Source organism: Polyodon spathula, chromosome 19 (genome assembly GCF_017654505.1).
Source record: "Polyodon spathula isolate WHYD16114869_AA chromosome 19, ASM1765450v1, whole genome shotgun sequence".
NCBI lineage: Eukaryota > Metazoa > Chordata > Actinopteri > Acipenseriformes > Polyodontidae > Polyodon > Polyodon spathula.
In genome coordinates, this window is record NC_054552.1 from 19,899,344 (window position 1) to 19,913,427 (window position 14,084).

Sequence of the window (14,084 nt, forward strand, 5' to 3'; positions counted from 1 at the left end):
TGTTTAGATTCATGTTAAGAACTTAATTTAATATCCGTAGCAGTAACCATGTGTTCACCAGTGCCATCTGCTGGGCAATTGATACATAAAATGTCCTGTCTTCCATCCGCCACCTTAGAATTCAGTAATCAAGACATGAGAGTCAGAAAGACAGGTGCCTGCACCAGTGTGACAGCTCTATTACCCTGTCTTTCAATCACTGATAGCAAGAAGAGGGACAAAGGCAACAAAATTAACCAATAAATCATTTCTAAATATAGAAAATTGGTTAGAAAAAGTAAAGTATTATTCTTACAACATTTTAGTCTACAGAGCTACAAAGTGAGTTCTCAAGGTGTCTATAAAGCATGGCTTTAAATAGCACCATTCCAGCGATGGCCTGGTGCTGTCAATGGCGATGATCCAAAGGGCAGCGCCTGTGTGTATGATCATTTGCCAAGGCTTCTTCATGAGCCAGGGATTTAAGAAGGTGTTTTGCTTGATTTCTAAGGGGATGCATGCACCGCTAGCTGCTTTCATTTCTGATTATAGATCAGCGTGAGATCTTTGACTTGTTTTTATGCTTCTGTCTTTGCTGCTTCGCTGTTGATAGATTGACACATTTGTTCAAGACATGTTCTGAGTTGCTATTCCTTATTATGTAATCAGATATCATTTAAAAGGCAAAGAACAAAATACTGCAATAAACCCACACATTTTTACATCATATTAGCATAACAACTTTCTCACAAGTCTCTTATACAGTAGTTCTGCTGTAGGTTATTTTGGTTTGATGTTGGTGAAAGGAGCAGAAGAACTGTCAAGCGAAGTTAGGCCAAACCTTTTTCCTAAGAACCTCTGCGAAACCTAATTTTTGATGTTCAATCTTTTTCAAGTTACTGTTTTTATAATAATAAACCCACAAAACTGGGCGAGGGTTTCACCCCAGTGGCAATTGATTAATTTTTAGTAACGGTCTGATACTCTCTCTTCCTTAAGAAGTCATCTCTCATGACTGCCTACCGAGTTCTTTCATTCACTTAATGACGTTTTTTGCTTTTACATTTTTATATTTTATTTAAACATTTTAAAGACAAAAACAATTTTGTTTTTCTCATAATTGACAATGTTTTACGTCGTATACATTTCTGTAAATGCTTGAAAATGAAAACATGTTACAATATACAAACAAAACATAAGGAGTATCAAAGCAATGTTCAAGAAAATTGAAAATTGTCTCTAAATCTTGGTTTCCTCAAAATAGCCACCCTTTGCCTTAATAACAGCCTCACAAACACGAGGCATTCGGTTAACAAGTTTCAGCAGGAAATCACCCGACATGTCTTCCAAGCTCTTCTACAGCAATTCCCAGAGATGTAGGGCACTTGTGGGTAGCTTTGGTTTGACTCTTGTGTCCAGATCGTCCCATAAAATGGGATTGAGATCTGGAGACTGGGCAGGCCAGGTCATTAGATTGAGTTGTCCTTCACTTTCCTTCTTCGCCAGATGGTTCTTGCACAGCTTTGAGGTGTGTTTTGGGTCATTATCTTGCTGAAGAATGAAGGAATGCCCAACTAGCCGTAATCCTGATGGAATGGCATGCCTCTGAAGTATGCTATGATAGCCATGCTGATTGAGCTTGCCATGGACTTGGTAAAGATCACCAACTCTGTCACCAGCAAAGCAACCCCAGACCATGACACTGCCTCCTCCATGCTTGACAGTGGGAACCACACATGCAGAACTCATGCGCTCACCCTCTCTGCATCTTACAAATACTCGATGGTTAGACCCAAATATTTCAAATTTGGACTCATTGGTCCATAAGACCGACTTCCACTCCTCAAACGTCCAGTTTCTGTGTTTTTGGCCCAGGCAAGTCTCTTCCTCTTATTCTGCACTCTTAACAATGGTTTCTTTGCAGCAATTCTTCCAGTTAGGCCAACTTCACACAATCTCCTCTGAACAGTTGATGCTGAAACATATGTACTTCTAGTAGCATTTAGCTGAGCTTGTATTTCAGGGGCAGTTAATCGCCGGTTTCACAGACTTGTGACTCGAATGAACTTGTTCTGATTCTGAGGTCACCGTTGGCTTGCCTGACCTTGTTCGGCCCTCATGAGTGCTAGTTTCTTCAAATCGTTTGATGGTCTTGGCCAAAGCAGTTACAGACACTTGCAAAGTTCTTGCGATTTGTCTTAAAGATTGACCTTCATTTCTTAAAGTAATTACAGACTTTTTCTTTGCTTAACTGAGCATATTTTGCCATTTTCTGCTCCCTTACATTCAGGAATGACAAACTTGTGCCTATGCTACCTATATTTATAGTAATCATGGACCCTCACCTGTTAACAATAATTGGTGACAAAAGGTTAATTAGGTAACATGCTAGTTAACTCAGAGAACATTTAACAAAGACACTTTTATACTTAGGTCAGTGTTTTAACACCGTGTTATACACATTCAGACTTTTAACTGACTTGGGCTTCAGACTGAAATCCCCTTGCTTTGGGTGACCATTTCATTGAAATTGACAAGATTTACATTTTCATTTAAAAATTAAATTTTTGAATGCAATTCACTTATGATTATCAGCTTATATAAGTACACGTATCATATAATGAAATATTAAGTGTTTTTTGACAAGTTTATACAGTTAAAAGCATAGATAATCATGAAAAACCTGGATTCAAGCAGGTGTACTCAAACTTTTGACTGGTACTATATATATATATATATATATATATATATATATATATATATATATATATATATATAGTTTGTTATTTCATAAAGACCATTAAAGGTTTTAATGTGGATAGTAGGTTGAATTATGCCTGTTAAGCTAAGATTTGATAGGTTCTGCTTTGTTGATGTCTGTTGTTTTACAGTCTAGAGAAGTTGGTCTCTGAATCTTGGTAACGGGTAATCTTGAAACTAACAGCGATAATGAGACGTAGTTCAAATATTTATTGTCAAAAGTCATTCACCTTCATTTTCAGTTTGAATAAGAAAACAGCCACCTCACTGTAGGACTGCGTAATGGTAAGAGTTTTAAAGATTAAGGGGGTTGATGACTGATCTGATGTTTAGAGTGCAGGGCTTTAATATATCTGTCATAGGACGGCCATGGGCATGGATCCCAGTCTCCCTGCATGTAGTAAAACTACAAAACCCTGCTTCATGGGGTAGAAGCCAGGCTCCCAGGATGAATTTCACTGCATCACTCGAAACTGAGCTGCATCAGGAGACCCTTTAAAGCTAATTTGGAAACAGCTGGCTCCCAAAGACTCGCTGCTCTGATTGCTGATATATACCTAAGAACTAGCTATTGGTTTCGTTCTGAGATGCAGAATAAAGCAACTTGTTCTATTTTAAGTAAAAGTGATTCAATGGTTGAGAGAACAGCTGTATTATGTATCAGAATGATGAACACATGTGTTCCATGACCAAGCCAGCTTCCTCTTTTACACCCAGGAACTCGAGATCAGATGTTAGCGAGCTAACGACCTCTGGAGGCCAAGCCAGCCCTGCAAGTGTCCTCTGTTGCTCACTGTGTGCCTGGCCAGCAGGGTTCGCTGTAGTGCAATGAGTTGAAGCAGTCCCTAATGGTTTTGCCTCCCTAACCCATGGGAACGCCAGAGCCAATGTGACGCTTCACTTGGAATCCCCAGAAAAGACTATCGACTTGGCACAGTCAGGACCTGAACCTGTGCTGAATGACTCACTGCACAACACATGCCTGAATTTTTACCATTAGCGTCTAGTGGCTCGTGAGTCTTTTTAGAAGCACTTGGGGGTTGTTTGTATGTCTAGCAAGAATATATATCTAAACAGAAACAAAAATAGAGAATTGTGTACAAAACACACAATGAAAAAGGTAATACAGTATCCACCACTTATACAGTCCATGGTTATTTCGGGCAGCGGTTTATATCAGACAAATAACATTTGCCATTCACACTGATTTCAATAATAAAGGCATTGTTTATAATGTGTTAAGCACTCCATATATTTCAGACAAACCCCGCTATTTGGATCTCGTTATGTACCATTCACATATATTTAAATAACAAACGCATTTCTTGTACTTTAGTAATCGCTCTTACTAATCCACCAATCAGCTGCTTTCACCTTGTTACCATCCCATTTACACATATGTCAATAATAAAGGCAGCACTTTACTGTAGTAAAAGCTTGACCGATTGATCAGTCAGCTGTTTGCACCTCGTTACTGGCTATTTAATTCCTGTATGCAGTGTTGGGTTTAAAATTTGAAAAAACAGCATTGACTGCAACAGCAAGCATGATTTGAAAGAAAAAGGCGATGAGCATCAGCACAAAAATTCATCGTAAATAAAATGTCTCTGTTAGATGCAGTGTGCTTTCTAAAGCATGCTTGGAATTCTGCAAACAATTGGAAGTAAGCAAAGAATGCAACATTGCTTAAAAAAACCCAAAAAACGTGGTTTTCTGTAGTTGAGGAGGAGAGTGCTGACAAAAATACAACCAAAACTCTCAGCTGTTTCACCTTGGCGACCAGAAACAGACACCGATGACGTAAGCGTGCGTGCTGCGTTTGTAACACTGCAACCTGCTATGGAGCAGCTTCCGGATATAAAGCCGAATTGGGATTTTTTAGAAAACGCTGACTAAGTTTGCTGTCCATACTTTCAAAAACAGGCATCCAGATGCATACCACAGAGTTCTTCATTGGAAACAACTTGCAGTAATGTAGCCTACCTGTTCTGTACATTTCTGCATTTGCATTACTTGTTTGCACTTACTACTTATTACATTCATAGGTTTTAATGCATCTGTTTTATTAGTGTAATGAGTATCTTAATCAAGATTGTTAACCGCATATACACGGGTTTGTTTTGATTACTGTACTGGTGATTGGGAGACACTTTGAATGTCAGGGTATTGTGTGGGAGTTTATACCGTCCATCGCTTACTGCGGGTGAATCACGTTAACACAAACGCGCCCGTTCTAAGCGGTGGCAACTGTACAGGTTAAGTGAGTGCACAGGGTTCAAGTGGCAAAAAAACACATACAACACTGTAATGTAGGTAGATCTCTTTAGGCATCTCCCTTGTATTTCATACAAGTTTATTTGGATATCTGTTTTCACCACAATCCATGTGCAAAGTTTATGGCATTATTATTATTAGTATATCACTTAGCCAGAGGAAGTAATCATAGTTTGATTTATAGCATACAATTACTGTAGCTTTTTATTTGGGCTGTATATATGCACGTGTGTTTGTCATGGGGAAAAATTGCAGTGTATCCAGATCATGCTCAAATGCTGGTTTTCTACTCCTGTAGTATGTCACTCATTCCAATTAGAGCCCCCATGTTGTTCCAGGAGGGAGTGTGCATGAACGCTGTCCAGTAAAAGTTGATTTGTGTGATGTGTGAATATGCATATAAACATAGGACCATATTCAAGCACAGAAGCCAAGGGAAAGTATGCTTCCTGCACAGACCAAGCACAGAATCTGAAACTGCTTTTGCAATCCTCTTCCAGATGTGCCATCACAAACCCTAAAAGCTCTGTTTAGCTTGGAGAGCAGCGCGCAATAGTCTGTACTTCTGTTTTCTGTGCTTTCTGTCATTGCTGTCATTCGTGTATAGTGTGCTTGTTAGGGCCTTGCCAGTGCTTTAGCTGTCAGAATCCTGGTTGGTGCTAATGTAATAGTTGTATTGGAGTTGCTGGGAAATGGTGCAAAACACGCTGCTTAGAGTGGTGCTGACAGCTGAGCAGAAGTGAGGATCTGAAACCGGTTTGCAAGCCCTGCGTCTGTGAGTGCAAAGCACCAGTTGTATATGGTGATGTTTTTAAATCTATTTCAGTGAACATTAATGAATATAGTTGTAGCTTTTTACTTGGTACGCAACTGCATTTTAGGTTGATCGCATCAACCCCTCTGCCTCTCAGAGATCATTTTATGTGGTGAAATCATATTTACAGGGTATATAAACACAGCATGCTTAATTTTTCTGTGGCCATTCCTGATTTAAACTCAGGCCCAAAAAGCTAGTGAATATTGACATTTAGGGGAGTGAAGACAATTCTGTTATAACTTTCAAGGTTGCAGTTCCCAGATTTGGTCACTGGGTGGCACTGTTACAAGTTCCTTCCTTTCATGCGTTATGTGTGCTGATATTTTTAAAACATCCATGTAGTATGGATGTGTGATGTAGAAGTGGGGGCTTTTTATTTTTATTTTAGCCGACTAATGGTACTAGACCCCCTAGGGAGGTGTTTATTCAGTATTCAGATGAAACATGGTTTGGACATTCCTTAGCTCAAGGTAGTGAGCATAGCATAATATGGGAGTATTCTGAGATTGTGTGGGTGATGCAATAATACAGGTAGAGTGCTAAGCATCTACTGTAGCAGATAGACATATTTAAGACAGAGATCTCTACCCATTGCTGTGGGTTCATAGAAGAGGAGACCTCTTCATATCTGGAGGTACTGTAGTTTGACAAACAGTGGCTTGCGAAAGTATTGACCCCCCTTGGCATTTTTCCTATTTTGTTGCCTTACAACCTGGAATTAAAATGGATTTTTATTTGGATTTCATGTAATGGGCATACACAAAATAGTCCAAAATGGTGAAGTGAAATGAAAAAAATAACTTGTTTAAAAAAAATTCTAAAAAATAAATAACAGAAAAGTGGTGCGTGCATATGTATTCACCCCCTTTGCTATTAAGCCTCTAAATAAGATCTGGTGCAACCAATTACCTTCAGAAGTCACATAATTAGTTAAATAAAGTCCACCTGTGTGCAATCTAAGTGTCACATGATCTGTCACATGATCTCAGTATATCTACACCTGTTCTGAAAGGCCCCAGAGTCTGCAACACCACTAAGCAAGGGGCACCACCAAGCAAGCAGCACCATGAAGACCAAGGAGCTCTCCAAACAGGTCAGGGACAAAGTTGTGGAGAAGTACAGATCAGGGTTGGGTTATAAAAAAATATCTGAAACTTTGAACATCCCACGGAGCACCATTAAAGCCATTATTAAAGTATGGAAAGAATATGGCACCACAACAAACCTGGCAAGAGAGGGCCACCCACCAAAACTCATGGACCAGGCAAGAAGGGCATTAAGCAGAGAGGCAACAAAGAGACCAAAGATAATCCTGAAGGGGCTGCAAAGCTCCACAGCGGAGATTGGAGTATCTGTCCATAGGACCACTTTAAGCCATACACTCCACAGAGCTGGGCTTTATGGAAGGGTGGCCAGAAAAAAGCCATTGCTTAAAGAAAAAAATAAGCAAACACATTTGGTGTTCGCCAAAAGGCATGTGGGAGACTCCCCAAACATATGGAAGAAGGTACTCTGGTCAGATGAGACTAAAATTGAGCTTTTTGGCCATCAAGGAAAACGCTATGTCTGGCGCAAACCCAACACCTCTCATCACCCTGAGAACACCATCCCCACAGTGAAGCATGGTGTTGGCAGCATCATGCTGTGGGGATGTTTTTCATTGGCAGGGACTGGGAAGCTGGTCAGAATTGAAGGAATGATGGATGGTGCTAAATACAGGGAAATTCTTGAGGGAAACCTGTTTCAGTCTTCCAGAGATTTGAGACTGGGACGGAGGTTCACCTTCCAGCAGGACAATGACCCTAAGCATACTGCTAAAGCAACACTTGAGTGGTTTAAGGGGAAACATTTAAATGTCTTGGAATGGCCTAGTCAAAGCCCAGACCTCAATCCAATTGAGAATCTGTGGTATGACTTAAAGATTGCTGTACACCAGTGGAACCCATCCAACTTGAAGGAGCTGGAGCAGTTTTGCCTTGAAGAATGGGCAAAAATCCCAGTGGCTAGATGTGCCAAGCTTATAGATACATACCCCAAGAGACTTGCAGCTGTAATTGCTGCAAAAGGTGGCTCTACAAAGTATTGACTTTGGGGGGGGGTGAATACTTATGCACGCTCAAGTTTTCTGTTTTTTTGTTTTATTTCTTGTTTGTTTCACAATAAAAAATATTTTGCATCTTCAAAGTGGTAGGCATGTTGTGTAAATCAAATGATACAAACCCCCAAAAAATCCATTTTAATTCCAGGTTGTAAGGCAACAAAATAGTAAAAATGCCAAAGGGGGTCAATACTTTCGCAAGCCACTGTAGGTAATCCTGGGAAAAAGGAGAAGTTTTTTTCTTCATGTTTCAGTGTTTAGATGCTACAGCTTCACCTGGTGGTTACTGCCTTCCAAAAACAAGCTTAATTGTCTCTATACCAAAAAGTTTTTCCAATTTATTGAACTGTTTCTATTTTTATGAAAGTACTACATACAGTGCTGTGAAAAAGTATTTGCCCCCTGTCTGATTTTCTGCATTTTTGCACATTTTTCACATTGAATTTGGTCAGATATTTTTGTGGGTTGTAGTAGTATATGGAGGGAGTCTGAGAGAAAAAATGACACCAAAGTTTGGTGCTTCTTTCATTTGTTTGGTGTGCAAGGTAATCAAACATGCAATCTTCAGCTTTGAAAAAGTTATTGTCCCCCTAGTTAACTCAACCCAATTAAAGAGATAATTAGGGTCAGCTGTTTGAATACTTTGGTTAACAATCAGGCCTAATTTGGACGAGCCCTGCCCAAAATAAATCTGACTAACTTTGGCCCTTACCATCAGAGTGAAGTCAGCACACAAGAGGCACATCATGCCACAATCAAAAGAAATTCCTGAAGACCTCCGGGAAAAAAAAAAAAAAAAAGTTGTTGATGCCTATCAGTCTGGAAAGGGTTACAAAGCCATTTCTAAGGCTCTGTAGCTCCACCAAACCACAGTCAGAGCCATATTTTCCAAATGGAGAAAGTTTGGGACAGTAGTGAATCTTCCCAGGAGTAGTCGTCCTGCCAAAATCTCTCCAAGAACAAGGCTTAAAATCATCCAGGAAGTCACAAAGAACCCTAGAACAACATCCATGGATCTGCAGGCTTCTCTCACCTAGGCTAAGTTCAGTGTTCTTGATTTCACCATCAGAAAGACACTGGGCAAAAATGGGATTCATGGCAGAGTAGCAAGGCGGAAATCACTGCTCACTAAAAAGAACATGAATGCTCGTCTCAAGTTTGCCAAAAAGCACCTGAATGATCTTGAACAATGTTCTATGGACAGATGAGTCAAACATGGAACTTTGTGACCAACATGGGTGCTGTTAAGTCTTGCAAAAACCAAACACTGCATTCCACAGTAAGAACCTCATACCAACGGTCAAACATGGTGGTGGTAGTGTCATGAATTGGGAATGCTGTGCTGCATCAGGACCTGGACGAGTTGCCATCATTTGAAGGAAACATGAATTCTGCTCTGTATCAGAGAATTCTACAGGAGAATGTAAGGCAATCCATCCATGAGCTGAATCTGAAGCGCAGCTGGGTCATGCAGAAAGGCAATGATTCGAAACACACAAGCAAGTCTACATCAGAGTGGTTGAAGAACAAGACATTTTTGGAATTTTCTGGAAGTTTTGGAATTGCCTAGTCAAAGTCAAGACCTAAACCCCATTGAGGTGTTGTGGCAGGATCTGAAACGAGCAGTTTATGCTCGAAAACCCACAAATGTCATTGAGTTGAAGCAGTTCTGCATGAAGGAGTGAGCAAAAATTCCTCCACGGCGCTGTGAGAGACTGGTCAATAACTACAGGAAGCGACTGGTTGCAGTTATTACTGCTAAAAGTGGCATAAACAGTTATTGAGTCTAAGGGGGCGATTACTTTTTTGCACAGGGGCATTGGGTGTTGCATAACTTTCTTTAATAAATAAATTAAATAAGTATCACCATTTTGTGTTATTTGTTCACTCAGGGTCCCTTTTTTATTTAATATTAGATTTTGGTTGAAGATCTGATAATATTCAGTGTCAAAATTATGCAAAAATGCATAAAATCAGACAGGGGGCAAATACTTTTTCATGGTACTGTACATGAATTGTTAGAATCAAGGCAATGTATTTGGATGTCATTTTACTGGGCATACTTCGTCACACAGTATTATGAGTTTAAACTGGAATGAGTTTATTGATTTTACTTATTCCAAGGACTTCCTTGAAGGGGTGGTGTGACAGGGTCTTCCTCAAGTCATGCGTGTGGGTAGCCGCTGTTCAAGCATACAGAGAGACAGAGGTGGTGTTGAAACGTCGGCACAGGCGCGCAGGATTTATTAACAAAAACATAAAATGAAAGTAAAATAAAGGCGATCATGTGACGTTACCAGCGATGATAACGCACAGAGGACAAATACAGCAAACTGTACAAAAAGTGCAAATAAAACACAATACCCCAAACTATAACTCAAAAGGTGACGTGAAAACGGCAGGCCTTGCAGCAGCCCCGATCACAGCGATCGCCATGCTTTTATATTGACGCTCTGTTGAGACACGCCCACCTGCCTGCTGGAACAGCTGATTGCTTTCAGCTGCTGCTCCACGCAGACGGGTAATCGTCCCCAGCGGAGCGCCACAGCAGCTAAACCATTAAATCAATTGTAACAATTAACACAAAAACATACAATAAACTACATATTTCATTGTGCAAGGCTTACACTTTGCCACAGGTGGGCAAAGCATATTTTTTACACCACCTAGTTGATTTGTGGGTGGCCAGACGGTTTTGACACAGTGACATCCATTTGAAAGGAACAAGTTCCAATCTACAAGACTGAATGGAATCGCTTCTGAAGGTTTTTATTGCGGTGCCCTTGCTGTTTTCATAATCTGATCCATTCTTTGAAATAAAACTCTGCACCAAAGGCAATTGTCCTTGGAGCGCTACTTAAATAATGAATTGGGATCACGTCCTTACAAATAAACTGACCAAATGAGCTGACAGCTGGGGAAAGAACTTCCCCTGAAACCTATTTACTCAGCCGACTACCAGTCACAAAGGTTTGTATCTGTTCCCTTGGTTTTGATTTCTATTGGCGCTAAAATGGGATTAGTTATCTCTTATATACTTAGATTTTCTCAGAGATGTGGCATCTGAGAGGCTAGTCAGTTTATCTAAACATAGTGGCATGTGAAATATCCCCAGCATCATATACTTCTAGAAATGCTAAAATAAACTACATAAATTCAATGACAATGCAGTATATATTGAAAAAGACTTCTAGTCAAAAATGTGTTATTTACGTTATTTAGCTTCTAGTATTTTTACTGACACTGCTACAAACTGCTAAGAGATCACTTTTAGCTTATTTTATTAAGAAAACAGTATAGCGTGATAATGTCTCTTGACATGGCATCTGAAAAGGTTAAAGCAAGAACAGTCTTGTTTGTTGATCTAAAAGCTGATATGCTCTCTCACTCTTTTCTCTTCTCTCGGCAGCACTGCGCACTCGGTCTGGGCGCTCCATTATCAATGGCAACTGGGCAATCGATCGACCAGGGAAGTACGAGGGCGTGGGCACAATGTTCACCTACCGGCGCCCCAACGAGATCAGCAGCACAGCTGGGGAGTCCTTCATCGCTGAGGGGCCCACCAGCGAGATCGCTGATGTCTACGTGAGTATCCAGGCCTCAGTAGTTCAGAACTACCCCCTTAGCAATGGGCTGACCATTGGACACCCTTTTATTATGGAAAATTAATGAATGTCACGTGCATATGAAAAGCATAGAAGTACAAAGAGAAATATCAGGGGACTAAGAGTGGTGTAGCTAGCTTGGGCCTGGGTTTGAATCTGGTTGAATGAGTTTGATGGTCTTTGGCAGCAGTGTAGTGCACATCACAAACCTAGCCATACAATGTGGACAGGACTGAGGAGTTTGTCCTTAATCTTTTACAGTTACTACATTTAAAAATCGGTCATTCCTGGTTCCTGGTAAATCTATAAAGAATGCCCCTGTCTACTAACACAAGTGCATGTGATACTGGCCCTAAAGTTTAAAGCCTTGGGAACTAAATATTTTCAAGATCTATCCATTTAAATTTGATGTAGTTTTTAAACTGCCAAATCTTTCAGTTTGTTATATGACTTAGAATGGCCATCCTTTTTGCAAAAAAAAGATTTCTCATTTGTTAAGTACCATTTCTAATATTGTATTCTTCATACAGTATGTGGTTTCAAAAATGAATGACAACCAGTAATAAAAAGTGGACTAACATAGCATAACCTCAGTAATTGTAGCTAACAAAATAATTACATAAATTGTACCTGTTGTGCACTTTTATTAGCGACACAGGTCTCATAAAACATGAACACAGTTGGCATCCACCCACTTGGATAAGGGTCCTGGTGATCTAGGATTGTGTTTGCTTTCCAGATGATATATCAGCAGCCGAACCCTGGAGTCCACTATGAATTCATTCTGCCAGTAGAGAATCTAATCAGCACCCAGCTCCCTGCCGACAGGAGGTCCGGTGAGTATCAGCACCCAGGGAAAGACACTGCACTCACTTGAGCAGCGTCTTTGTGGGCAACTTACATTTAAAAAGAAGCGCTGATCTCTTTGAGTGTCACACTATATAATGTGCATTTGGTCACATTTTTTTTAACTGTGGATTAGAAGCATCAAGGTTCTTGGTCCATAGTCCAGACTGTCTCCTGTCTTCAGTCTGGACTGGATCTGTTGAGAAGAATGGCAAAAGATATCACCCAATCTTGTGCTAAAAGCTGTGTAGAAGGTAGAGGTAGAATGTGGAATTGTCGAGAGAAAATCAGTCGACTTTAATCATGTATTTGATGGGGTCTGGTCATCTATTTGAATGTACTTTGTTGTTTGTGCACAATATAAAAAATTGCATAAAATCTTTTCTTAATGTTCTAAAATGTCATGTATGCTCTTCCTCATTCCATCTATCCAAACCCCTTTCAATTCAAACAGCTGAATACAATATAAATACTGCCATTGCTAGTTCACTACTAGTATACCCTTTAAACACACAACACATTTTTGTTGAGTTTGTAGTTTTGCTGGTGGTAAAACACTGCTCTGCTGTTTTGATACTGAAGTTACGATAGTGACTACCAGTTTCTCAGGTCAGCTGTCACTTTTCTAATTGACTATTCAGTGCTATAGAAGCTGTAATAACCAAAGAGTTTTAGTACTTTTTTCTTCACTGAACATTTTTGGACTAATGGTAACACAAATATGTACTGTCAGAGAGATCATTTAGGAACAGCACATTCAAACTTTGCCTGGTCTCCCTCACTTGATCATCACTACACAGAATCATGTTTTTCTGATTTAACTTCAGATTGCATGAAAGCAATTGTTTGTTGGAAACACTGCAAGGTGTTCTGTAACCCATTAAGTTATGTTACTGAGGAGTGCGTTTTGAGTTCACTTTCTGTGATAACGTTGAAACCAGGAGAATGTAGCAATTTGCTTGATTTAACTGTACAATGTCTCTAACTTTACTAACCAGGGGACCCCCTAAACGGTCAGCTAGGGGTGTTGGACAGCAGCAACCCCAACAGAGAAGAGTACGAGAGCCCACACAGCCAGGGCGGGGGGGATTATCCAGGCAGGAACCCCAAAAGCCATGTCCCTGCAGCCCTCCCACCCAAGAGGCAGCGGGATTACAACTGGAAACAGGCCGGCACCACCGAGTGCACTGCCACCTGTGGCAGAGGTAGGAAATGCAACCTCAATATCTGGTATTGGAGATACCCTATGAGAAACACTAGAAAGCAGTGTCCTGAAGCATTGCTGTCCTGAGGCTCTGAATGGATTGTACACTAGGCAGCAGTGCCCTGCATGCTTGATGATGTTCTGGCTCCCAGGCTACACTACTGTACTTTCTGCTTCAATGTACCTCTTCTCTGTCTCTCTTCCCTGCAGGTTCCCGGTTTGTGATCTTCCGCTGCGTACACAGAGTGAGCCATGAGGAGGTGTCAGACAGTTTGTGTGACACCGGGTCCAAGCCCAGCGCTGAGGAAGAGCCCTGCAATGTCCAAGCCTGTCCTGCCTTGTGAGAATCAATTGACTCTTTTATTTAACATTCATAGGGCCGTGGCGTTCACAAAGTGAGTTTATACAGTAACCATGGGTGTTTTAACAACTTACAACTGCTGACATCTGCCTTACCATTTAGTACTTCTTGCTAACTGCTTAAAGTATTGTAAAAGCCAT

At 40.5% G+C, this 14,084-nt stretch overlaps 1 protein-coding gene across 3 annotated transcripts in view; it reads left to right on the forward strand.

The window, feature by feature from the left end:
* The window catches only part of LOC121294588 (thrombospondin type-1 domain-containing protein 4-like), a 185,801-nt gene that overhangs the window by 148,068 nt on the left and 23,649 nt on the right, over window positions 1-14,084 (forward strand). For all 3 annotated transcript variants that reach the window (XM_041218433.1, XM_041218431.1, XM_041218432.1), the window contains 4 exons: window positions 11,338-11,513; window positions 12,273-12,369; window positions 13,378-13,584; window positions 13,794-13,923. In XM_041218433.1, coding sequence (XP_041074367.1) covers window positions 11,338-11,513; window positions 12,273-12,369; window positions 13,378-13,584; window positions 13,794-13,923 — 610 coding nt within the window. The remainder of the gene's footprint in view (window positions 1-11,337; window positions 11,514-12,272; window positions 12,370-13,377; window positions 13,585-13,793; window positions 13,924-14,084) is intronic.